Here is a 24,785-nt window from a genome sequence, read left to right on the forward strand (position 1 = left end):
ATAGATTCCTATGTATTTAGCTTCTGAGGGCGTCCTCGAGTAGAATGAACATAAGGTAGCTGAATACTTGCTTCCAATTCAGAACGTCCCACTGTTTGCCTTGAACTTTCGGGGTCTTGTAAAGGGTGAGGGCGGAGGTTTGGTTTAATAGGCTCCGTGGTAAATATTAAAGATGGCAAGAAAGAAAATCTTAAAGCTTTACCCCTAAATGACTCGCTTAATGAGACGGAACACTCACTTACTCCTCTGCAAGACGCTAAAAGGATTGCTCCCACAACCTAATATATCTTCGTTGCTTTTCTCTTAATAAGAATACTTTCACTCTTAGCTCTATTTCGATCTTCTAGTTTTAAGGGGTACCACTTTCGGGATAATCGTTTTTCATGTTTGGAAATCCTTCGTCCCTTGACAAGGAAAAAGAGGGGTATTGCTAGATATGTACGAGTAGTCCGTGTTTGAGCTGCGAGGCTCTTCTCATGTGGGAATCTGGTTCTGGCTTTATTGGAATGTCTGAAGGTGGTTAAAAAGCAAAGTTAATAAAAGTATATGCTTAGCGTGGTTCGAGTTTGTGGATAGGAAAGGAGTGAGAAATGAGAAAGGGGTGCAAACTCGACAAGGTCACAATGAACGAGAAAGGTAGCCAAAACATATTTTGATATTAAGATCAATAGCAAAAGTAGTGGTATCTCATACAATAACATCATGCATGTCCCTGCTGCCTCTTTTTCCTCAGCATCCGCTTCTTCTGAATAATCGACCCACGCTTCGACACCTTCGCGTCATCGCGCGGGGGTGATGCCGTCCTCGAAGCTACACCTTTCTTGGACTTCTTGCTAGAAGCAGGAGTAGGAGCATCATCTTCACGCTTTCTCTTTGGCAAGACCTTGTCAAAAGATTTCTCGGGCTTTGGTTCAGGACGGCCCTTCTTGCCCTTCATCCCCTTCCGCGTCTTAGCCATGGTCGTGTCTTTCCTCGGCGCGATCTTCTCCTTAGCGGGCGCATCGCCCTTTTCACGTGCGTCTAAAACTTCCTTGGACCTGACCCTGGCCTTCTCCTCGCGCTCCTTACGTCTTGACACAACCTGTGCGTTCTCAATAGCGAACTCAGTGATGAGACGCTGTTTCTTCCCACTGGAATTTTCCACCGCATGACCATTGAGCCATCGCAACCCCATGAGTGCCCAGCGGTGAGAACTATATTCCACGAATCCATATCCACGACTGCGTCCCGCACCACTTTCCTCGGAAACCTTGGCTCCCTCGCGGCCCTCAAACACAATCTTAGCCTGGCGAACTATTCCTTTGCCCTTGAGCTTTCTCTGTTTCTCAGCCTCCCGCATCTCATCACCGCCACGAGACTCTTCCTCCTTTGAAAGCTGAGCTCGTAGACCAGCTTTGACATCTTTCGCGAATCCGACTGCAGCTTCTCTTGCGAGAGCTTTGAGGTCCTTGGAGTTGATGTTTTTAGGTAGATTGCGGATCGAGAGACGGGTTAAGGAGAGATGGAGCGTGGGGTTGTTTTGAATCAGCTTCTTACGCTGCGTAGCACTGTCTTCTCGCAACTTGATTTCAGACGGTGCAAGCATTTCATACAGTGCGGTACCAGCAGCGACAGTTCCTTCTGACAGTAGGTAAAGCTTGCGCTTATCTTTATCGCGGTCATCCCTAAAGCTCGTCCCCTGTTCCGTCAACTTGACAGCAGTTTCCTTCTCCACTGCCTTTGAAATTTGCATCACACGGCCGTCGATCGTGTACATCCCAGCTGAGTCGGCATTCTCGTCTTCGAGGAGAGAATGCTTGACTTTAGAAACGGCGGCATTGATGGCGTTTGCGCCGCTGGGGGCACCACGAGGTGCGTTGCGGAAACAGGAATCTGCGTCTTCGACTTTGAAGAAACAGACGAAGCCTGTGCCTTTTGGACGGGCGGTTGCGCGGTCCATCACGACGCGAGCGTAGCGCACTGGGCCGAATTGGTTGAAGTGTTCTTTTAGGTCGGCGTCGAGGGTTGTGAAGGGTAGATTGCGGATGAAAAGGGTGGTGGAATTGTCGTTTATGAGGACCTTTTGTGGTTTTATGTCTTCTGGCTCTTCATCGGATTCTGAACTTTCAACGTCGCTCTCTTCGTTGTCCTTTTCTACAATATCAGAGTCCTCTTCGTCGGAAAGGTCAATCTGCTCGGCTTCCTCCTCATCTTCTGACTCTAGTTGATCACCAAAATTCTTGAAGAAGTTTGCAACATCGTCTTCCTCGTTTTCGGATTTGGGCTCCTCATCTGCCACTGTCGCTCCACCATCATCGCTCTCATCCTTCGCATCGGAGTCGGCATCTTTCTTTTGCTTCTCCCAAGCCTCCTTCTCTACAGCCCAATCAACCGCCAGCATTCTTCCATCTACTGTGATTCCATTGACTGCAGCCAAGGCCTTTTCTGCATTTTTCTTGCCCCGCATAACCACAAAACCAAACCCAGCCTGTGTATCCTTAACTTTGGGAAGTGTAGAGTGCTTGACTTTGCCAAATTTCTTGAACAGTTCCGCCAATTGCTCGGTTGTCTTGATACTCCAGGGAAGATTTCGAATGATCAGCTTGGGTGATTTTCGAGCCTCCGCCATCTCCTCCAAACGGGCCTTTTTAATTGCAGCTGCCTCTGCAGAGATTGTACTCTTTTTCTTTCCGCCCAACGCCCCATCCTTGGTAACTTCGCGAGACCGTGGCTGCGCAATTTCAATGCGCATGTTTCGACCCAAGAATTTATGGCCATTGAATTCATCCACTGCTCGTTGAGCATCTTCTGCATCTGCGAATGTAACGAATCCATAGCCCTTTGACTGCTTGGTCTCAGTGTCCATAACCACAGTCGCATGTTTGAGGGGGTAGCTTTGAGAGAACAATTCGGTCAATTTGTCGCTGGTGGCTATGGCGGGGAGGGAGCGAACGAAAAGCGTGCGGCGAGCAGAAGCATTTGTTTCTTTTCTTGCTTTCTTGGAGGGCCGGTCTGGATCATTTTCGGAGACTGCTGGTGCTAATTCCGGGGCATCAGAGACATCCTCAGAGAGACGTTGTCTTTTTCGTGAATCAGCCATTTTCGCGGAGTTGATTTTCCTGTTTGCTGCGGGAGCTCGATGATTGAAATAAAATAAAAATATAAAAAAGTCCGTGATAGAATTTACGGCACGTGACACGGGCTTTTAGAATCATAAGTGGATTAGCGCACTCGCCAGCGTCAAAGGCCGCTTCATGGATCCATCCCAGCGCTGAACGCTCTCGACCTCCATCGACTAGCAACAGCAACCAACCCAACGACGACCACAGACATATACACCAACTCTCTCTCGCCGCCGTTGAATACACATCACGATACTGTATCATACACATACATATACACATACAAGGCTGGCTGATGGTAGATCGCTCTGGTGTGCGCTGCGTAGGCCTTGCGACCGGTTCGTCGTGAACTCTCATCTCCTGCCCGCCGACCCTTTGCCCGCTCTTCTTCCAGCCCGTCGTCAAGAACAAGCACAAACACCGCATCTCACGAGCCCATTTCCTTCGTTCCGCGAGTCGCACTTCAATTCCCGTACATACTACTCGATCCCCCTCTCGTTTTGAGACGGATAACGGCGCATTTTGACAAACCAAACATCAATTGTTCGAATCTTACGATCATTTCACCACCTTCCGCCGCAGGAAACAAAAGCATCCTCGAGACCCTTTATAACCAACACAACCTCCCTCAAAGGATTTATGAGCCACGAATTCACAATCGACATGCCTTCTGATCACCCACAGACACCCGAAAGTCCCTCTCATTCCTCTTTCGGTCCCTCCGACCTGCCTCGAAAACCAAGCACCTCGCCCCACTTCACCAACTCCCTTCCCACACCCGCACACAGCATCAACGGCAGCATGTCATCTTTAGAGCCTCAGATCGTCGAGGCAAACATGCGTGATGAACCCTCGAACAAGCGCAAGCGTGACGTAGAAGATCACGGAGAGCGGGACCAGAAGAAAGCTCACGTCGAGGATAGCAGACTCAGTATCGAAGACCTCCATTTGGATGTCGGCGAAAAATACCTTCTCTGCAGAACTCGTAAGGCTTCCCTTCTTATTAAGAGATCTTTCACTTCTTCCACTGGTAGTTGTATAGAGAAGTTCCTCCCATCAAGTCCCCTGCAATTAATTTTACAGATGCACCTTGGTTAACATGCAATCTAATGTGCAGCACACCCTGGCCAAACACCCTTACTATCTCAAGATCTCTTTGAGCGCTACTCGCTAGAAAGCATCGCCAAGTCCGTTGCAAGGCAGAAGCCAAATGGAGAGAAGAATGCTTTGCGCAAGACCTATAAGAACTTCTTCAAAGCTCTAGAACTGAGTGGCGACCCGCAAGTGGACAAGAAAGAAGTGAGCGCTCCAGGTACGCTGTCCGCCATGTTGGCACAGTCTGAAGAACAATGGGACTCTGAAATGGTTCGGGGGCACGAGATGGACAAAAGTTTTTCAGACGCAATGAATACTAGCATGGGCAAAGCTTTGACGATGGCAAGAGGGAAGATACCAAAGGCTGCGTGGAATCCTGCGATACTCGGCGAGGTGGCGGCCCCATCTCAACTGCCCGAACCCGCAAAGGGTCTCCATAGTGGGAACAGGACGCCGATTCCGCATGCTGCAGTGGCCGCCAGGGCAGGCAAGGCAGACATTCCCCGTCCCAAGCGTAATGTGAAGAAACGATCCTATGGTGATGCAAGTTACGAAGGCTATGGTGAGGGCTATGTTGACGATGACAATCATGACGTGGGATACTCTACCGGAGATGGAGAAGACAGAGGTGGCCGTAAACGACCCAAGAAGGTTGGTAGCTTGCTATACACGCATGCGCAAGATTCATAGCTAACAAGAACGAAAAAGACTGGTCCTCATTCCTTCCAAACTCCTTCCGGCCCCATGCGCCAAAACAGCTACGGCCCTGGCATGGTTGGGGTTTGATGAACGGCAGCAGACTTTTTACTACGACTGTAGACGCTCCTGCACTTGGGTAATTTTCTTGATACGAAAATACGAGGATAGATGGATATCGCCCAAGTGCATGTTACACTCCTGTCTGTATGTTGGTCAGAATGCTCACAGAAGAGCTTCGGAAGATGGCATATCGGACAGGAACTGGTGGCTTGATCCAAGAATACCTAACGTTCTTGAGTCCCAATCGCACGAGCCTTAAGGTTCTGCACAAAGTTTATGATGGCAAGCTCTTTGAGCTGCCTCTAGTGTTTGCGTTTCTGATGTTAGCAAGGTGTTTGGGTCGGGCCTTGGCAGGATTCGACGTTTTTCCGGATCACTGCAGCTGAATGAATGCAGAACATTCAAGCAATGGATAATGTCTTCACTACTGGTGACGTGATATCTTGACAATCGTATCGTTCTTTGCCTGTTCATTTTTTGTTTTTGTTTTGACGGTCTCGATCGCTCCTTTCTCTTGCTTAAACTTGGAATGCGTAGCCCGCACCTGTACAAACAATCTCTCTCGCTTATAACTTATTCCAACTTCAACTTAAAAGTCCATTATCAAGTGAAACATATGTTACATATCTATATTGTCTCCATCACTAGATCGAAGTCTCTTACTCGACACGACACTCTCACATGGTGCTAAGCAATAAAAGCACACTTCTTATCGATTTTGAAAGTCCCACTCCGCCCAACATATCAAAACTCTATCCACTTTTTCATTTTCAGTATTTACACTTTTAAACTCATTTTTCCTTTCGCTTTTCTATCTACCACGGGTTGTGATACTTGCATGGGGAATTCACATTGCACTACAATTACCAGCATGCAGCATACGGGTATCCTGGTGTTTGGGATTTGCCCCAATTTGAAAAAACGCCTCGCTGGCATCGTGTATGTAACTATGGTCGGAACAGGAGTCGAATTTTCGACAATACTTCGGTGTATCTTTCCCGCGACTTATCCTCATCACGGACGCTGCCTTCCTGCACGATAATATTGCCATAGATGATGATATTGGCCCTTACTCCCCCGCCCGAGCGCTCCTCTCGCTTTATCTCAAAGCTGGTGGGGCAATTGTGTTTGGTTACGGGTGGCCTTCGATATACAGTCATAATCGAGACATCGACCTGGTTTTTCAGGAACTTGGCCTCCCGTGGACCACAGGTCAAGCCTATCATGACCAATGCTTGCTTAATCCCACTGCCCAGTAGCTTGCTCGTGGGTGGACTTTCCCTGATATGCTACATTTGGAGTTATGATAAAGGGTGCAAAGCCTGAAAAAAGGATTTGTGTATACGTGAACCATGTCTGTTTCCACTGCTTATCTTTGCTGACTATTGTAGGCCGGGCCCATATGCGGACATCGACGGCGAAAAGCAATTGCCACTCATCGATCCTGATCAACCGCTTGTTGGAGCGCGATCTCATGAGAACAGGTAAGTTGGCTATATTGGAGGAGGTTCGGTCCAGGATAAATTTGTGGATATCCTCCTGGCGTTTTTCAGTACTGGATTCTAGGGGGATCCCGAAGTCCAGGATTCGTAACTTTTCCACGACATGCTCGCAAGGCTAGGCTTTTGGGACCAGCCGCTTATAACCCCGTCGCATTTCTGAGTCAAATGAAGAGTATGCCCCCAGTACAGCAGGCAGTGCCGAGAGCATTGTTCGAAAAAACTTTCCCTCAATTGAGTCAAGACCGCTTGGATTCTTATCCTCTTATATATGAACTGGAACATGTATAAGAGTTTGTTGGATCCAAGTATCTTCCCTCGGAAGAAAAATGATTTTGTATAGTTTTATCATCTCATTCTTAACGTCAATTTCAAATCTAGTCCATGAAATCACTGTGAGCTTAATTTTAATATCTCCTACAGTACAAGTTGGATTATGGATAATGCTCGTTAAACGTGTCGCGCCTTAATGCTGCGGGACTCACCAAACTTTATCCAACATTCCTAGTTGTATGCTGATAATTCCTCAGAAAACCTTGTCCAAAACCTTGAGAATCTTGTTTCTATCTGGCCTGGTATGGCCCCGATAGTGTTTCAGGAAGCCACTACAAGTAGCTCGCAGAAATGGATCGGCATCAAGATGTCACAGGTCAAAGAATGCCGTGCTAAAATCAAGCAAAGAAAATCACACATATCAATTCTAGTGATATTCATATTCCATTTGTTTTCATCCTGACATCGTTCATCGCGGATCCGCATTTCTTCTGTCTCTTCATTATGTTCTCTGAAAAACTAACTAAACAGTTTCTTTTGGTTCTATTTTTCTTCAGTATAGTTTGCTATGGTTGTTCTTTCACAGCTAATTATAAATTTAAACCTATAACTAACAACTTGGCCAGGTAAATTTTCTCATCAAGTTTTGGCCGCCCGCGAGGGCGATGTAAACGATGATGTGGACGCTACATTCAGCACCACTTTCCCACGGTTTAGAGCAGCTGCCTCGGGAAATTCAAGTTCGTCTGCGACGATTCTGTCTAGTAGGTGGATCTTCTATGTTCTTTCTTCCCTCGTTCCATGCAAGTCGTAGCTAACTCAATTAGCCTCCGCAATAACTAGTTCAACGTCCCTCACTTCTTCAACTTCTTCCGGGAGTTCTTCCACTCCTTTCACTAGCTCATCCGGAGTGAGCCAGAATTTATCGACTAGCTTTTCAGCGCCTTCCTCGAGCTTGTCTTTAAGCCAGAGCCTGTCTGTAAGCCAGAATTTATCAACGAGCCTTTCAACGCCTTCCCCCAGCTTTTCTGCGAGTCAAAATCTATCGACTAGTCTCGCTACGCCTTCCTTGAGCCTGTCTATAACGCGGTTTTTGAACACGTCGTCTGTAGTAACTCCTACGCAAATTTCGGCTTCTCAAATTAATTCTACTTCCACCGCAACATCGGCTCCAACTGGCTGTGTGTGGAATCAAGTGCCAGTTGCTCCATTCTTCGCTGGTTTCATAGCTACACGTGACCAATGTGTGGGACTTTGTCAAGGCTTGGTCAAGCGAAATGGAGCATTTAAATCTAGTAAGATTGAATTACACCCCTTCTCATGTTCTTCGGTCACTAATATAGTTTTGTAGTCGAGAGAGAGGGTACTGTGTGTCGGTGCATCTATCCAGATAACGCTGCACAGAGTCTTACTGCCTGCCCTCTGACACAGACAACAACGCCCACTTCGTCACAAGTCCCAGGGACTACGCCTTACGATCCAGGCAGCACGATATCCACAGTGTACACAACAATTACGTATACCATTACATCTTGTCCGTTGACAGTTGTAGATTGTCCAATTGGCCAAGTAACGACGGATACAATATCTGTGTATACCACGGTGTGTCCTGTAGAGCCCACAGGAGCGCCTCAGAACCCAGAGCCTCTAGTGGTCGTTGGAATATTAGTCACGGTCATAATTGATATCACTGTGGTGATTCACATCAACGGCGACGTAACAGGTAAGTGCCTGTCATTGAACTCTAAGCGCAAACTAACCGCATATTCAGAAACGAGCTACTTCACAACTACCCTAACGAGTGATCAGACGCATCTTTACAATCAAGCCACACAAGACCAACGTATGTATTCGCGCCCCGAGTATTCAATCACAACTAACTGCCTAATTCTCATAGCCTGCTATGTCTGCCAACTTTCGTCGCAAGGGGTCGGTGTACCTAGTTCAGATGTTACAGTGACAAGGGTATGTTTCTCAACCCGGAGTGATAAATTCTTAACTTAGCTAATCTCCCCTCCAGTCCTTGGTCCGTAGTAGCCCAACCAACATGGCGCCGCCTGCTTTGCCAGCGGTTGCCCAAACCTGCGCTACATGCTCCCAGATCCCAATCAGCAGCCAAGCTCCACCTGTTGCACCCCCGAATGCGTCGCCTGGTAATCTCAACCCGCCGCAGAATCCACCACCACAGAACCCACCTCAGAACCCTCCACCTCAGCAAAGTCCACCTCCCAACCCGCCACCTCAACATAATCCAAACGTACCAGTGAGCAGCAAGGTTGAAGAGGTCAAGACTGAGGTACAAACAAGATTTGTAGTACCAACGCCTGTGGAAACCGGTAGCGTGAGCACCAGCTCGTCGAACTTCACGGCCTCACAGGAAATGAAGGGGCCGATGGCCACTCCTGGACAATCCAGCCAACAGAGTTATTCCGAGAAAATAGGCGTGGCGGAATGGATGGGAATGGTGTTTTTGGGGTTGCTTGGATTAGCATTCTTGCTTTAATATTTGATGCCATCATTTTGATGCCATCATTCTGATGTGGGCACTGAAGATTTTAGGCCACATTTAATCTTACTTTCGATTGAACCCTAGTTGGGGTTCCTCTTATACTTCCAGCTGTCCCGTCTGAACTTTCTTCTCGGTGGTACCCCTGAGACCTTTCGCTTATCACCCTGTGAGAACAGTTTTTACCACCCTTTTATAAAGTATAGGCTACTTGCAGTCCAGCTCCCGCGATTTAGCCTCACTTTCTTGTCCACTGACCATGTGAAACTATAAAATGCCTAGGAAAACTAATAGAGTCTCATGTATTTCTATCTCTTTAAAGCAGGCTATGCTTCTGACGATTCCTTAGGCGATACGCTACCCTTGTATTGCTATACGCGGTACAAGTATTAATTAGCCTCTAAATTCTTATCGCTTATCGTACGTAAATCAAAATTATACCACCATCGCCATGCATACTCCGTATATAAACAGCCTTGATGCTAACAGGAACACACCTTTACAAGATGGCCGTAGACCTCAATTATTGGACAATTGCTGGTCTTATAGTCGGTCTACTTGTTCTACTCCCTACAATCATGGGATTCTTTAGCAGCAACAAATTTAATGTCTCCGGCAAGGTACGCTCCCCCCCCCCCCAAGTTTTCACAACCTCTACTGATTACCACTCCAGACAGTTCTCCTTACCGGAGCGTCCGAGGGCATGGGCAAAAGCGTTGCGATCCAATTGTCACAAAAAGGCGCGAACATCATAATAGTATCGCGTAATGTTGGGAAACTGGAGGAAGCATTATCACAAATTAAGGCAGATCACCCGACTCCCCATTACCACGACTCAAGCTGACAATAAACGCGTCCAGGCCTCAGCAGCAAACCCCTCAACCCAACGCTTCCAATATATCAGCGCCGATGTCTCCGAACCCGACGGCGCCGCGCGTGTCATCGCAGAAGCAATAGCCTGGAACAATGGCGAAAGTCCTGACATAGTTTGGTGCATCGCGGGTGCCGCCTACCCCGGCCTCTTCATCGACACTCCCGTCTCTATAATGCGCCATCAGATGGACGTGAACTTCTGGTCCTGCGCCGACATGGCACACGCAGTTCTCGGCGACTGGCTCACGCCGTCTGCGTTGCAACAAGGCAAGGAGAGACATCTGGTGTTCACGAGCTCGGTCGTGGCTTTCTATTCCCTGGCTGGCTATACGCCATATGCGCCAGCCAAAGCGGCCATCAAGAGCTTGAGTGATACGCTGGCGCAGGAGGTGTTATTATATGGCGATAATGTCAAGATACATACTGTATTCCCCGGCACAATCCTCAGCAACGGATATGCAACAGAGAACCAGACCAAACCGGATGTTACGCATATACTGGAAGCGGCGGATCCTCAGCAGACGCCCGAAGCCGTTGCAGCGCGGTCCATTGCCGGGCTAGAAAAGGGCCAGTACTTGGTTACGGTTAATTGGCTGGGGTCTTTGATGAGGGCTTGTGCGTGGGGTTGCTCGACGAGGAATAATTGGCTGTTTGATACGTTGGAGATATGGCTGGCGAGTATTGTGGCCTTGTTTGTTGGTATGGATATGGATGGGAAGGTTGTCTCGTATCGGAAGAAGCATGGGCATCCGAGCACGTATTACAAGAAGGTATAAGTCTTGCGTTTGATGTTCTTGATACTTGACATTAATGTTCAGTTTATGAGCCAGGGTGATATTGCCAAGTCCTCCAATACCAAAAGCCAAATCTGCTTCTTCGGATTTCCTGAATCTATTGGATTCCTGTTAATAATCATAGGATTTCAGATCATGGATGGGATAACCTACATAGCATCTATGTAGCATATTCGTAATCTCCATTTGGAAAAAACCTTGATGTAAGCTTTATGCCAGAGCAAGTCTTTCAAACCGAAAAGTGCATAACGAGTATCCCACAAACAAGGCTCAACGACGCTAGGAAGATATAACTGGCTGAGTCTCATCGTCATCTAAAACTCCCTGCCATGAAACTTCTTCGATATCGATGGGGACAGTATACGTCACGTGATAAAAATATCACGTGGCTACAGATAAAAGTGTTCCCGATAATTGAAAGCACCACCCCACCCACCACCACCCCACCTCCACTCCACCCGCCCGCCCTCTTATCCATCAGTTTCGCAGGGAGGCTTATGATGAAGGACCCGCAGTCCTCTTATGAGCCCTCAATTCGATAAATATATATCTAATATATATATTTATAAGGATTTAAGCAGCCAAGCGGCTCAGCAAAAGCCTTGACTAAAGATAAACTGCGCCGCAGAGTAAAATTGATCTCAGTCGGGCACAGCGATTCAGCGAGGGCGCAGAGATCGGTCATCAATCATCACATGGTAACACTGGCCAGCTGCAAAACCCCGATGTCAGATTCAACTATTTGTTCTACGGAAGTTTCTTGGGCAAAAGTACAGTACGCTCTCCATCCAATATCATCTTGCGTTCTTGCTTCCCCTTTTTTACTGCTTACTGTGCTTTGCTCCATCCCATCCCAGGGCGCGGCTGATGAAGCAATCCAGCCCCCAAGTGGTAGTTAAAGCCCCGACCCAGCCAGTAGTAGCTGGTGGTAGTACTCCTTACAGTTGTCATACATACTCGAGTTGCCCGGTGATGGAGGGGGAGGTCCCGCAAGTGCACCGCAAGGTCCGGCGTTACGGTAAGGTAGTTACTCAAACCCCTCCCTGATCGTATTCTGCAGCGGCCACTATTGGTCAATTCACGAGCGTGGAATTGTGCAGCCCCCCCCCGCCCAGGACCGCATGCATCTTCACTATTTTTAAGTCCTTTTTATTATTAGTGCAAGGACATGGGGCGTCGCCGCAGCAGCTGGGGCTCTTTCTACCTTATAATTCAGCTTCCGAATCCATCCATCAGCCCCAAATTCTCTTCCTATCTGCCAATAATAATGTTTAGAACCGTTAGAACCCCTTTCCTGTGCTCCCACATCATTATAATTATTGTCATTATTGCAATCTAGTCCTCTCCATTCTTCCTTCTTATTAATTTCAATTTGTTGCCTGTTTCTTGTGGTGGAGGCCCAAAACAATCACTCCGCCGCGATCCTCCTCTTCGTCACACCTCAATTCCTTGCAACTACAGTCCATCCGCCATCATTCACCCAGGCCAGTGACTGACAAAGGAAGCCATTTATTCATATGTCTGCTGTCTGAGAATCACTTACTCTCTTGTTTAATTTTCAGGGCTATTTATTTCTCGAAAAACTTTGCAAGTTCTTCCTTACAGCCTTGGAGCATCAGTTCAATACCACTATCCACAAACAGAGCTTGGTGACTTCAAATAGTCTCATAACGCATTCGACTATTATTTTACCTCATCGGGCAGCGACTGAGAACTGAAGTATTTCGTGTATCTTTTGATCTCAACCGAGCCTCCGCGTTTCAACCTAAACAGCTCTCAGTAAAACCCATTCCTTACAACATAATTTGCCATAGTTTGTAGATATCAGGAGAGTTCAGGTAAGCTGCAAGCTTTCTCTCCACCAGAAGCGTACCTACTAACATTCCATTGTTCCGTATTCAGTTTGACCAGCAGCTGGGCAAAAAGATCTGCGATCACGTGGCAGAAATGAGCGCCACACAGCACAGGTGGGATACCACCGACTCAGTGAGGACGGGCGAGGAGATGCAGAGCGAATCCGATCTGGACAATACTGTTCTGAGCACTACACCCTCGAGCTTTGACGAATTTCATCGATGGCAAGCTCATATTGCCCTGGAGAACTTTGGCGAGGGCCTCCATGCTGCTGCCCAAGCTATTTTTCCCAGCGAAAGAAGGTTTCCGTACTCCAAAGTATACGTACTAATGCTCTGTTGGGACGATGAAAGAGCAAACCAACATCTTGAAAAAGATATGGACCGTTTATCCGACGTTTTCAAGAATGTCTATCACTTCGAAACTGAAGTCTGGAGGATTCCGGACGAGGACTCTAATTTGGATGTCAACCAAAAGATCCTGGATTTTGTGAGTTTAGGAGGTGACAGATTCGAAGATTTAAAGATTATCTACTATACCGGCCGGGCTCGACTCAACAAAAATAAGAGTCTGGTTTGGACAAGGTACGCAACCCTGCTAATTGCAAACTATCTTCACAGTCGATGCACTGTTCTTTGTGCTTAGCTAACTCATTCCAAGTGGACACAAGAATCCAAGGTCGAGATATTCCACAGTGCAATGGAGCGGGATTCAGACCGCATTAGAGCAGGCACAAAGTGATGTACTGGCTCTTTTGGATTGCTGCCACGCCGGAACTGCGAGCAACGATGAAGGCAACGGCACCACTGAGCTAATCGCAGCTTGTGCCTATAACTCTTCCATTAATAGCGTCCCATCTTATTCTTTCACAAGAGAACTAGAATTCGAACTTCGAGAATTGAGCAGCTTATCCTCGTTTTCCATTGGGAATCTGTACGATAACTTATTCTCCCGCGTCAGGAGTCGTATGTCGGAGGAGGGACTGGAGCCCCAATCTCCTGTTTATCTGCCATTGACGCAAGAAAATTCAAAGTTTCCGCGTAGCATCCGTCTCTCAATTCATATTGACGGAAACTTACCAAGTCATTTAGCCTCAGGTGGCTCCTACGACGTCCAGTCGCCACAATCAGACATATTTGGCATAACGAATGGAGACCTGATTAGTCTCTCTTTCAAACCTTCTTCTGCAACTGCTGTAGGGCCAACACCAAGAATGGCATTTGCGATCCGATTAACAGAAGACTTCAGAGTTGGCGACCTCTCCTCCAATTTGTTCTCCGAATGGCTTCGAAACATCCCAACTTCCCTCGATCAAGTCAAGATCGAAGCTGGATTTCATAGCTACTCGTCACTACTCATCGTTTCAGTTCCGATATGTCTGTCAATCTATATACCAAAAGATCCTGCTGTGATGAGCCTTGGTCCCATCACGTCGTTCAACCAAGTCCTCAGCAGAGTCCCAATTCCGAAGGATCTTCCTACTCCTAATCCGGATATGTGGACTTGGGACAATCTAGGCAACGGCATCAATGGTTTACATTCAAACGCCAAAACTCATGAAATAGTCACCGGAATCCATGGGAACATTAACAGTCAACCTTCAGAAATTCGTCACCGCAAAAACGCGCACTTGATTCCGCCCCAAGGTCAGAAAGAATTTCGACCAAAGTTGGAGACAAGTTACTCATCCCAGTTCAGCCCTGCAAGTAGCATGACCGAAGAGCCTCTTTCCGCCAAGGAGACCAATGAAAGTGCCAAATTACCCACCTCGCAAGAGGATTTCCACCGCTCATATCCACATGGTCCTTATGCACGAAAAAGCGAAAACGAAACCTACGACGAAGACGCCAATGGCAAGGAGTTTCCAAGAATTTCGAAGCCCGTCGAGCTTATGTGGAATTCGTACGATTGCGTCGTTATTGGATCGGGATACGGTGGTGCTGTGGCTGCGAGTCGAATGGCTAGAGCTGGACAAGAAGTATGTTTGCTTGAAAGAGGCAAGGAACGATGGCCTGGAGAGTATCCCACTGAACTCGTGGATGCTATGAAGCAATTCCATGTATCAGGCGAATTTGCTCCCGGATTTATAAAGGATTTAATGGTCGAGGAAGGAGACCCAACAGGGCTTTATCACCTCATTGTCGGCAAAGGCCAGAACGCATTCGTCGGTAATGGTCTTGGCGGAACGAGTCTCTTGAATGCCAACGTATTCCTGGAAGCTAATGATGCAACAATGAAACTGGATTGCTGGCCCGAGGAACTACAAGGATACGACAAGCTGAAGAAATACTACAAACGTGCCGCGAGCGTTCTCCAGCCTGAACCATACCCGAAAAATTGGCCTGAATTGCCGAAGCTGAAGATGCTCGAGAAACAAGCCAAGGCTCTTGGGCTGGAGGAAAAATTCAAGAGAGTTCCTCAGACCACTCGTTTCCATGATGGTCCTAATAGTACTGGTGTTGAAATGTTTGAGTCCCAGTTGACCGGCATGGACACCACTGGAGTAAATGACGGGAGCAAGTCAAGCACTCTCGTAAACTATCTCTCCGATGCTTGGAACTGGGGTGCCGAAATGTTTTGCGAATGCGAGGTTAGATACATCAAGAAGCACCCGTCGGAAGAAGGTTACTTGGTCTTCTACGCTTGGCACGGAAGCAAGAGGGGCGCCTTTCCAACCAATCTTTACGAAGATCTCATGTGGGTCCATGCGAAGAAATGCGTTTTTCTTGGTGCTGGAAGCATCGGTACCACTGAGATCCTCCTCCGAAGCAAGAATTTAGGACTTCCAATGAGCGACAGGGTTGGTCAGGGCATGAGCGGGAATGGAGACATCCTCGCTTTCGGCTACAATACCGAAGACGAAGTCAATGCCATTGGCCGAGAAGACACATCTTGTAATATTGGACCAACGATAACAGGCGTAATTGATAATCGTGAGGATCACGAGAATCCTCTTGATGGGTATGTTATTGAGGAAGGCGCCATTCCCCACGCGCTTGCCCAACTATTCCAGACGATGCTAGAGACGATGCCAGGCAATCAATATCCCAAGGGCCATAGCCTTGTTGGAAAAGTCAAGCATGCCTTAGCACAGCAAGGAAGTCGATTCTTGGGACCATATTATAAGAAAGGAAGCATCGAGAGAACGCAAGTGTATCTGATCATGAGTCACGACTCCAACCAAGCGATTATGACCCTCAAGGATGATAAGCCGATCTTGGAGTTCCTTGGTGTAGGGAATAGCTCCCACGTTAAGTTCCTCAATAATCTCCTTCGGGAGGCTACCGAGGCTGTCGGCGGAACATATGTCCAAAGTCCATTCTCCGCGTATCTGGGCCAGGAAATTACGGTACATCCTATCGGAGGAGCATGCATTGCCAAAGACGGCACTGCTGATACTGGAGTCACGAACCACTTTGGAGAAGTGTTAACTGGCAATGGCGACGAAATCCATCATGGTCTCGTTGTCACAGATGCAGCTGTCATCCCAACCGCTCTCGGTGTCAACCCCTTTGCAACAATTACGGCGCTTGCGGAGAGATCTGTTGAGCACGCAGCTCGCAGTATTGGTGAAAGAATCGATTTGAAGACTAAGAATAATGACGTCCTGGATTTGTTCGGGGAACCGCATCAACATGCTGAAACCAAGCGGCAACTTGATCGTCGAAACACACTCCGCATCGCGGCAGCGACAGAACTGGTCGACGTGACACGAGCTTCTAAAGCTAACGGGTTTGGCTTCTCCGAAGTGATGTCGGGATATATTCACATTGGCGATGGGATCCAAGGTGAGAAAATAGAGGACTATGAGACTGCTGCGAAGACCGCCAGGGGGCTCTGTGAGGAGGCGAGGTTCTTTTTGAGTGTCCAAGCCTGGGATACAGATATGAGTAAGTCGAAATCTGCTTCCGGTATTTGTTGATATTATTTACTGATGCTTCTGTAACAGCCGTAAATCGAGCCGATCACAAGGCAATGTTGACTGGAACCTTTACTTGTGGAAGCTTGCCAGGCAGTCCTTTCCTCGTCCAACGAGGGGACTTCCATCTATTCAGCATTGACAACTCTGCACCCGGCACCCGGAATCTAACGTATGACTTTAATATGACTTCAGTCGACGACACAGAGTTCCACTTCCATGGCTACAAAGTCGTCGATTCATCTATCACGTTGGCACCTTGGCGTTTCTGGTCTGCAGCTTCGACTCTCTATGTGACAATATGGCGAACTAGAGATAAAGTCATTGTTGGTCGAGGGATGATGCATATCAAACCATTCGACTTCCTCTCTGAAATATTCACCCTCAAACCATCCGGCCGAAACTTCCTAGCAAAGGTGCAATCAACGGCCAACTTCATGGGGTTCTTTGCCCGGCAATCTGCAAATCTTTTCCTTGCCCCTTTTGTGTGGCAACAATATCCTACCGTGAATTACGACCATTATATCAATGGTACCTCGTCAGACGATGTTATTGAAGTCTTTGCTTCTGATGGGGTACAAACCTTGCTCAAGGTCTTCGAGCCGCGGAATCCCAATATCGAGACCAAGAATCTTTTCATGATTCCTGGTGCCTCTGTTGACGAACAAATTTATTCGACTCCCACCATTGAGGTAAATGCAATTAACTATTTCACCAGAGCAGGATACAGAGTCTTTGTGACAGTACACCGTATCTGTAATCTCATGGTTGCCAAGAATGGCTGGACGACCTATGACGCCCGTCTCGACATCAAAGCATGTCTAGAGCAGATCAGGAAAGCCCAGGGACCGGACAAAATCTACACTATCTGTCACTGCATGGGAGCAGTGGCATTCTCATGTGGTCTTCTTGATGGCACAATACCCGCAGACTGGATTCTAGGGATTTCCGCGTCGCAAGTATTCTGCAATCCCATGTGGGCGGCCCTGAACATGGCCAAAGTATCAGCAGGTCCCATCCCCTTCGACAAACTCTACTCCACGTTCGGCGGATCATGGTTTGATTGCTCTTCAAGCAGGAACGACACATATTTTCAGCAGTTCCTCAACCAAGTGCTGCGCCTATATCCCGACACCAGGAAAGAAATCTGCAATAACGTCGCGTGTCATCGAGGATCTTTGGTCTACGGAAGGTAAGCGTCCTCTTTGCTCAACGTTTTGTATCATACTAACTAACAATGCGCAGAATGTGGAATCACCGCAATCTCAACGAAGCCACGCACCGGCAAATAAACCGCTTCTTCGGCGGCGTCAACATGACCTGTTTGCACCTCCTCATGCAGATGGGGCACCGCGGCTACGTAACAAGCAACGGGCCTCTTTTCAACGACCTCACCACGCCCCGCAACGTTCATCGCCTCAAAGACATCCCCATCATGCTATTTTCCGGCTCCGACAACCAAGTCCTGACGCCTGAAGCCACTGAGAAAACATACAGTTTGCTGAGAGACACATTTGGGGCGCAGGGGTACGAGAGACATGTTGTGCAGGGCTATGGGCATCTGGATTGTTGGATGGGAAGGGAGGCGTATAAGGATGTTTATCCGATGGTCAGGGAGTCTGTGGATAGGGTTACGAGGGGAAAGGGGTATAAATACCATGAGCCGGATTGGAAAAACGATTGGAAGGGTTGGAAAGACTTGGAAATTAGCGGGAACCTATGGAACGAAGCGTAAGGTCTTTTTTTACTTGGGCACGCGTTTGGTTGAGATGAATCATGGATGGAATTTGGGGTCCTAATGGATCCTTGTACACGTGTTGGGCTATACCTCTGGAGTTTGGTTGGTTTTGCATGTCTTTTCTTATGACTGTATATCATATCTGTCATAGACCTATGAATATTCCCGACAGCTCTTAGCGAATCGGTGCTTTTTCTGAATGTCTCAGATTCGGTGAACCATTTAAAGCACAGAGGATATGGCGCTGAGAATATCAGCGGCGAGACTTCTTTTAACACTTCTTGGGGACTGAGAAAGGCGAGCGGATCAAGTGAGAACCCAGACTTATTAATGACTGATCTCTCGCATTCTCCACGATCTCTTAATTAACACACTTCTCAATTTCCCAGCCTAGAAGCCAACAACCAAACATTAAGCGCAAAGAACCGATACAGCACCATATTTGATGACAGGAGGCGTCGCACAACCCAACTTACTCCCAACCACAATCCCATCCATCGGAAACCCATGAAACTCATTCTGCAGCGTAAGTCCACACCCAGACTGCGTGAAGATCTGCACATAGCACCCCACCGTCCCTGTTTTTGGCGTAGCCGTCATCACAGATGTGATGGCGCCGCCAAACGGGATGTTGAGAATCGCGCACTGGTTCTCCGCTACGCTTACTACTTGGGAGGTGCCGGCCGTGCCGTCGATGGGTGGTGGGGTCTCGCGGTTCACGCAGGTAAAGGGCCCGGTGTACACGGTTACTGTGATGGTGGCGGGGCCTCCGGCGGGCTTTCCTGCTCTCTTCGAAATGGTTGCTGGGAGAGCCGTGGCTGTGACGGTAGTGAGGATGGAGACGAGAATTGTCTGGGATATGACTAGTCAGTATGTGAGTTTAGGTTGAAGATATCGATGAATGCATACGAAGAAGTACATTGTCTTTGGCAAGAATGCTTGAGTTTTGGCTGGATGCACGGAGTGATGATATTAGTGGTAGACACAGGATGGATTGAGATTTCCCCTTCTGTTTTTCAGGTGGAAGACAGCATGTAGACTAATGTGTCCCTTTATACCTCTTTATCCATAGCAGCAACTTTCAGCCTTCTCACTCACGAGTCGCCGTCGGAAATCGATTTTGAATTATCATTAAAGTGGTGTACAAACGTGCTTCGCCGCCATTCTTCAAAGTAAATAATTTGAAGCATGCAAAGTATGACAGCATATAACCATATAGGCAGTTGAGTGGACCAACACAATACAATGGTGGTCTGAAAGTACGGCTTACCCAGGCATAAAGAAAACATGGACATGCAATTGGACAAATCTCCCACCGAGCAGGCCCAAGAGATATCAGTCGTACTAGTAAGCAGGAAACCCCAGGATCAGGTCATATCACGCCCGAGTGCATGATATCAAACCAATATTTTGGCGGGTTACAACTTGCAAGGTTATGCTTGATACTGCTGATTGAGCAGATGATATGTAATTGTGACTGAGATATCCCTCCTTTTCTATCTACACATTCTTTTCAGGACTAGATAATCCAACTTTAGGCCTAATAGGCGCTTTTATCACCCTGGCCAAGACGGTCAGCCTACAGCCTTCGGATGCGTTTTGGGGTATGGAATCCTCCAAGAACGCAATAAGCTTATGCTAAAGGCGTGGCAGGAATGGTTTTGCTCGAAGGACCTGGTTTCTTTCAGCTGCCACCAGACTACCTGTGGCCGAGTCATCTTGCGACCAGGGAGAGTGATTGAAGTATCCAAAAGTTATAATTTAGTAACTTGCAAGTACTATAAAGAATGGAAATTTGTGAATCGTGAAGTTGGAAGACAGCAATTTCAGGAGAAAGAATCCGCTTGACTTTAAATGAATTGTTTCAAGATATTATTTTATAGGCATATCAATCTATTGCATAGCTCTTTCTCAGTGAGACAATACTCCGGTTCGACCAAAGGTCCAAAGGATGAATGCGTGCACAGTGCCCGCCTATGGCTATTAACAATCTGTTTATAAGGGTGAAATGTTTCTAGACGACAATGACAATACACAGCTTCAAGGAGGAGATTTGCTTACCAGCTTTCTTTTGGTGTTTTTGAAGGTTCTGGAAAGAGGACGCCGATGTTGCACGGCGGACTCACCTCACCCTGCCAAAAGATGTGGGGCAGCGCGTCATCTTTCACTTTCACTTTCACTTTCACTTTCACTTCACTTTTGATTCCCCATCTACTTTATCACCCCTCTCTCTAAGCATCTTCGTTCGCTCTTACACATCTAGATGCAAAGACTTCAATCAACCTTCAAAATGCCTTCAATACTAGCCAGCACCCTGCCCCTCAACAGCGGCGTCATTATACCCCGCCTACACCTCGGCGTCTACATGACCTCTGGCCGTGAATGTTCTTCCGCCGTGACTTACGCCTTGGCTGCCGGCTACCGTGCTGTAGATTCTGCAGAATGGTATGCGAATGAAGCGGAAGTAGGGTCTGCCATCAATGCCTTTCTGGCATCGGTCCAAAACCAGGCGGGTTTGAAGAGGGAGGATATCTGGTTTACGACCAAGTTGAAGAGCAATCTAAGCTATGATGCAACACGGAAGAGCATCAAACAGAGCATCAAGAAGAGTGGCCTAGGATACATTGACTTGTATCTGCTGCATAGTCCATATGGAGGGAAGCAGAAGAGGTTGGAGTGTTGGAGGGCGGTGGAGGATGCTGTTAGGGAGGGCGAATGTAGGGCTGGGGGAGTCAGCAACTTTGGCGTTAAACATGTTCGTATTCTATCCTTCCTTGTGCTCATCTCCTGCTCTTGCAATAAACGCTGACTCGCGACACTTGCAGCTCCAAGAACTCCTGGACTCGAAACCGAAACTCGTCCCTGCGATCAACCAAATTGAAGTCCACCCCTTCAACACCCAATCCGCCATCACCTCCTTCTGCGCCCAACACAACATCGTTGTTGAAGCCTACGCGCCGCTTGCTCGTTCACTGCGAGTAAACCACCCGAAAATAAAGGAGTTGTCGAAAAAGTACAGTTGTACTTGGGCACAACTGATGGTGAAATGGGGGTTGCAGAAGGGATACATCGTACTTCCAAAAAGCGTAAATGAACAACGGATCAAATCCAACGCTGAAGTCGATGGGTTTGAGATTACCGAGGATGATATGAAAGTGTTGGATGGGCTGGATGAGAAGCTGGTCACGGATTGGGATCCTACGGATGCTGATTGAAGTGAAGAATTGAATTGCTGTCATCAGTTTCGAATGAAACGAAATCAAGCTGGAAAAACAAACCAATCTATGAACCATTGACGACGAGGAAACACAAAGAGATCATCGCAACTTCGCAAGCAACTCTTGTTAGTGGAATATGGGTGGGATAGAAAGTATAGAATACGTAGATCCGCAGCGTGCTGTTACAAAAAAAGCTACAACTTCGCTTTCCGTAAGAGTTTGTTCATATGGGAGACGCTACTTTGGCTCTAGTATAATGCAGAACTAAGGTAGATACATCAGTGGAGATGAGAACTGAAGATACTGTGAGTCTGTGTAACATACGTCACGTGCCAGGAACAATCATCCTCTCTGCATTGCAAAGTAGAGGACATTTTACTGATTCAAGCATATAATAGCATAAACTAAATGGGTTTAGATACCGAGGTATTCAAAGGACTACAAAGCTGCGCTAAGCTAGTGCAAAGCTGATACAATACTGTCATCGGAACTGCGATGGACGATAAGGATTTCTTATCGGAGCCAACAACTATTCCATATCAATACATCACATCTTCCACCCAAAAACGTCTTCCGAGCTTCTAACTGACTCCACAAACATTTACTAATCAGTCAAACACCATGTCCGCGCTCAAGGCCTTGGCCGCGGCGCATGAAGCGGACCATACACTCCATATCCACCCCACTGATGCCGATAAAGTGGACTCGATATGAGCTCCAGAGAATATATACATAGTGGCTTCCCTCCCCCTTGACCTTCATTCTCCTTCATCATTCCATTAGCTCTCGCAAACATGTCTGTCAGTGTGCTAGGAGACGCGCAGTACGTCCCTTCCCCTTCCACCTGAAAACAAACCTAACCAGTCCCACAGACAAGATTCCCTGATTACCACCTCTGAAGTCTCCTCCCTTGCCCAAGCAAACCATATTTCCATTCCCCCCTCAGAGCTCGACGACTGGGCTACCCTCCTCGCAGGCCTAAACCACTGCGCGAAGGAAATCCTCGCCCTCCCAGACTACTACCCCGCGGTCGATACGTCCTTGTATCCGCGCACAGACATCCACCGGCCTTCAGGACCCAAGGATACGGATTTTGGTGGCTGGGCTTGGAAAGCCACGGTCAAAGCCACGAGCCCGAAGAGTTCGGAGCTGCAGGGCAAGACGGTGGCATTGAAGGATAATGTTGCGCTTGCTGGCGTACAGTGTACGAATGGGACGGCGGCGGTGGATTGGGTGCCGCTGGTTGATGCTACCATTGTAACGAGGATACTAGATGCAGGAGGTGTGGTGAAGGGGAAATCTGCGTGTGAGAATAATTGTTTTGGGGCTGTGAGGTATGTTCCCTCTTTTGCTGATGAGGCGAGAAAGAAGCTGATGCTTGCTAGTGATACATCAGTCACCGGGCCAGTGCATAATCCTTATGCCCATGGTTACAGTACTGGCGGATCATCGTCCGGGTCAGGTCGCCTTGTAGCTTCAGGACAAGTCGACCTCGCAATCGGGGCTGACCAAGGAGGGTCCATCCGTCTCCCCTCAGCGAATTGCGGTCTTGTCGGCTTGAAACCGACTTGGGGACTCGTTCCCTACACCGGATGCATCTCACTCGAAGCAACGATTGACCACGTAGGACCCATGGCAAAGACGGTGCAAGACTGCGCTACGCTCCTCGAGGTCATCGCAGGCACAGACGGGATCGATGATCGTCAGCCTTACAACTGGCCTCAAGGGCATGTCAAGTTCGGGTCTGGAGTCCGGGAGCATCTTCAATCTACTGCAGCGTCCTCAAAACCACTGCAAGGTATCAAAGTAGGTGTCTTGAAAGAAGGCTTCGAAGATCCAATGACAGACCCCAACGTCGCAGCTGCATCCAAAGCCGCAATCGCAAAGCTGGGAGAGCTAGGAGCTGAGATAATCGAGATTTCCATCCCACTCCATCGCGACAGCGGCATGATCTGGATGGTTGCCCTGCCCATGGCCGGCACAACCCAAGGTCTACTCGCCAACCCCTCTGGTCGGAAACAACTCCTGTTCCCGGACCGCGCGACGGCAGTCGGTGCGCAGCTCAGCCAAGCGGCTTTCGATGCCCTGGGGCCCGGGGGACAGAACATCTATCTACGTGGCCTCTTCCTGCAACAGCGCTTCGGGAGCCCTTTGCAAGCGCGCTGTACGAATCTCCTGCGCAAACTGTCCGACTCGTATGATGCTGCACTGAGAGACGTGGACGTCTTGGTTATGCCGACCATCATCATGCCCCCGGTGCCGATTTGCGAGCAAGGCGGACGCACCCTGGGCGTGTTGAAGATGTTGAGTCGCACGATTGGCGCGACGTATAACACTGCTACGTTTAACAGCAGTGGACATCCCGGCTTAAGTCTACCGGTTGGCTTCGTGCCTGCGCAGGCGGACAGCGAGGTCTGGTTACCGACTGGGTTGCAGATTGTAGGGAGGAAGTTTGAGGATTTGCTGGTTTTGAAGGCCGCTGCGTCTTGGGAGCAGAGGAATGATTGGAAGGGATTGAAATATGGTGATGGTGCTGGCACTGGTGCTGGTACTGGTACTGGTTCTAAGTAAAGTAAATGTCGTTTACGAGACAAGATATAGAATATTATACCAGAAGAGGGGTACAGTACAGTACAGTACAGTACTCGCTCGCTACCCCTGAAAAAACGCAGCAAGGGTATTTACAAACATCTCAAGGCCCTTGAAAACTAGCCTGTCGTTAGCAATAATTGATAGTTTTGTTGCACATCGCACACCCTGGCTCAAAATGTCTCACTTGTTTAGTGTCCGTACTGGGCACTTGATAGTGGCATGGCATGGCATGGCAGGCGCAGGACAGGGCATTTATCCCTGAAGATGTGCTTGTGCTTGCTTGTGCTTGTGCGGTACAGTAGCTAGGCTGGGATTAGCCAGCGCATACCTCCGCACGGTGTGTACCCTGGCCCTGGTCCTGTTCCTGGTCGCGTCGCTCTATGAGTCTTGGATCCTGAGAGTTAGTATGTGATGTGTAGGGAGGGAGTATAATGGATGTTTTGTTATGTTATGTTATGTTTTATTCTGTTTTACTATACACATTTTGAGGAAATAGAGTTGAAAGGAAGGGAAGAAAAGATTACAGATGTGTGTATGTACGGTAATATTTGTTTGGAGGGGGGA

At 48.0% G+C, this 24,785-nt stretch overlaps 6 protein-coding genes across 6 annotated transcripts; 5 read left to right on the forward strand and 1 right to left on the reverse strand.

Annotated features, from left to right (window-relative positions):
* Nucleotides 1-700: 700 nt before the first annotated feature.
* SPBC4F6.14 (putative RNA-binding protein) lies at nt 701-3,079 on the reverse strand (the record flags this gene model as incomplete). Its single annotated transcript, XM_031149227.1, has 1 exon — nt 701-3,079. The coding sequence occupies one exon, from the start codon at nt 3,077-3,079 to the stop codon at nt 701-703; it is 2,379 nt and encodes a 792-aa protein (XP_031006050.1).
* A 685-nt stretch (nt 3,080-3,764) lies between these two features.
* rox3 (Mediator of RNA polymerase II transcription subunit) lies at nt 3,765-4,982 on the forward strand (the record flags this gene model as incomplete). The annotated part of the gene is made up of 3 exons (XM_031149228.1): nt 3,765-4,086; nt 4,219-4,847; nt 4,905-4,982. The coding sequence occupies 3 exons, from the start codon at nt 3,765-3,767 to the stop codon at nt 4,980-4,982; spliced, it is 1,029 nt and encodes a 342-aa protein (XP_031006051.1).
* Nucleotides 4,983-9,739: 4,757 nt separating this feature from the next.
* On the forward strand, nt 9,740-11,068 carry gsl-3 (3-ketodihydrosphingosine reductase; the record flags this gene model as incomplete). Its single annotated transcript, XM_031149229.1, has 4 exons — nt 9,740-9,853; nt 9,907-9,990; nt 10,043-10,876; nt 10,925-11,068. The coding sequence occupies 4 exons, from the start codon at nt 9,740-9,742 to the stop codon at nt 11,066-11,068; spliced, it is 1,176 nt and encodes a 391-aa protein (XP_031006052.1).
* A 1,779-nt stretch (nt 11,069-12,847) lies between these two features.
* choD (Cholesterol oxidase) lies at nt 12,848-18,408 on the forward strand (the record flags this gene model as incomplete). The annotated part of the gene is made up of 4 exons (XM_031149230.1): nt 12,848-13,338; nt 13,415-16,644; nt 16,704-17,865; nt 17,919-18,408. 4 exons carry the CDS (start codon nt 12,848-12,850, stop codon nt 18,406-18,408), a joined length of 5,373 nt encoding a protein of 1,790 aa, XP_031006043.1.
* Nucleotides 18,409-20,674: 2,266 nt separating this feature from the next.
* On the forward strand, nt 20,675-21,626 carry LHYA1_G004269 (putative oxidoreductase; the record flags this gene model as incomplete). The annotated part of the gene is made up of 2 exons (XM_031149231.1): nt 20,675-21,166; nt 21,237-21,626. 2 exons carry the CDS (start codon nt 20,675-20,677, stop codon nt 21,624-21,626), a joined length of 882 nt encoding a protein of 293 aa, XP_031006044.1.
* Nucleotides 21,627-22,423: 797 nt separating this feature from the next.
* On the forward strand, nt 22,424-24,200 carry LHYA1_G004270 (Amidase; the record flags this gene model as incomplete). The annotated part of the gene is made up of 2 exons (XM_031149232.1): nt 22,424-22,452; nt 22,502-24,200. The coding sequence occupies 2 exons, from the start codon at nt 22,424-22,426 to the stop codon at nt 24,198-24,200; spliced, it is 1,728 nt and encodes a 575-aa protein (XP_031006022.1).
* Nucleotides 24,201-24,785: the final 585 nt, after the last annotated feature.

The sequence above is a fragment of the Lachnellula hyalina genome, assembly GCF_007821495.1.
Source record: "Lachnellula hyalina strain CBS 185.66 chromosome Unknown contig00052, whole genome shotgun sequence".
Taxonomy (NCBI): domain Eukaryota; kingdom Fungi; phylum Ascomycota; class Leotiomycetes; order Helotiales; family Lachnaceae; genus Lachnellula; species Lachnellula hyalina.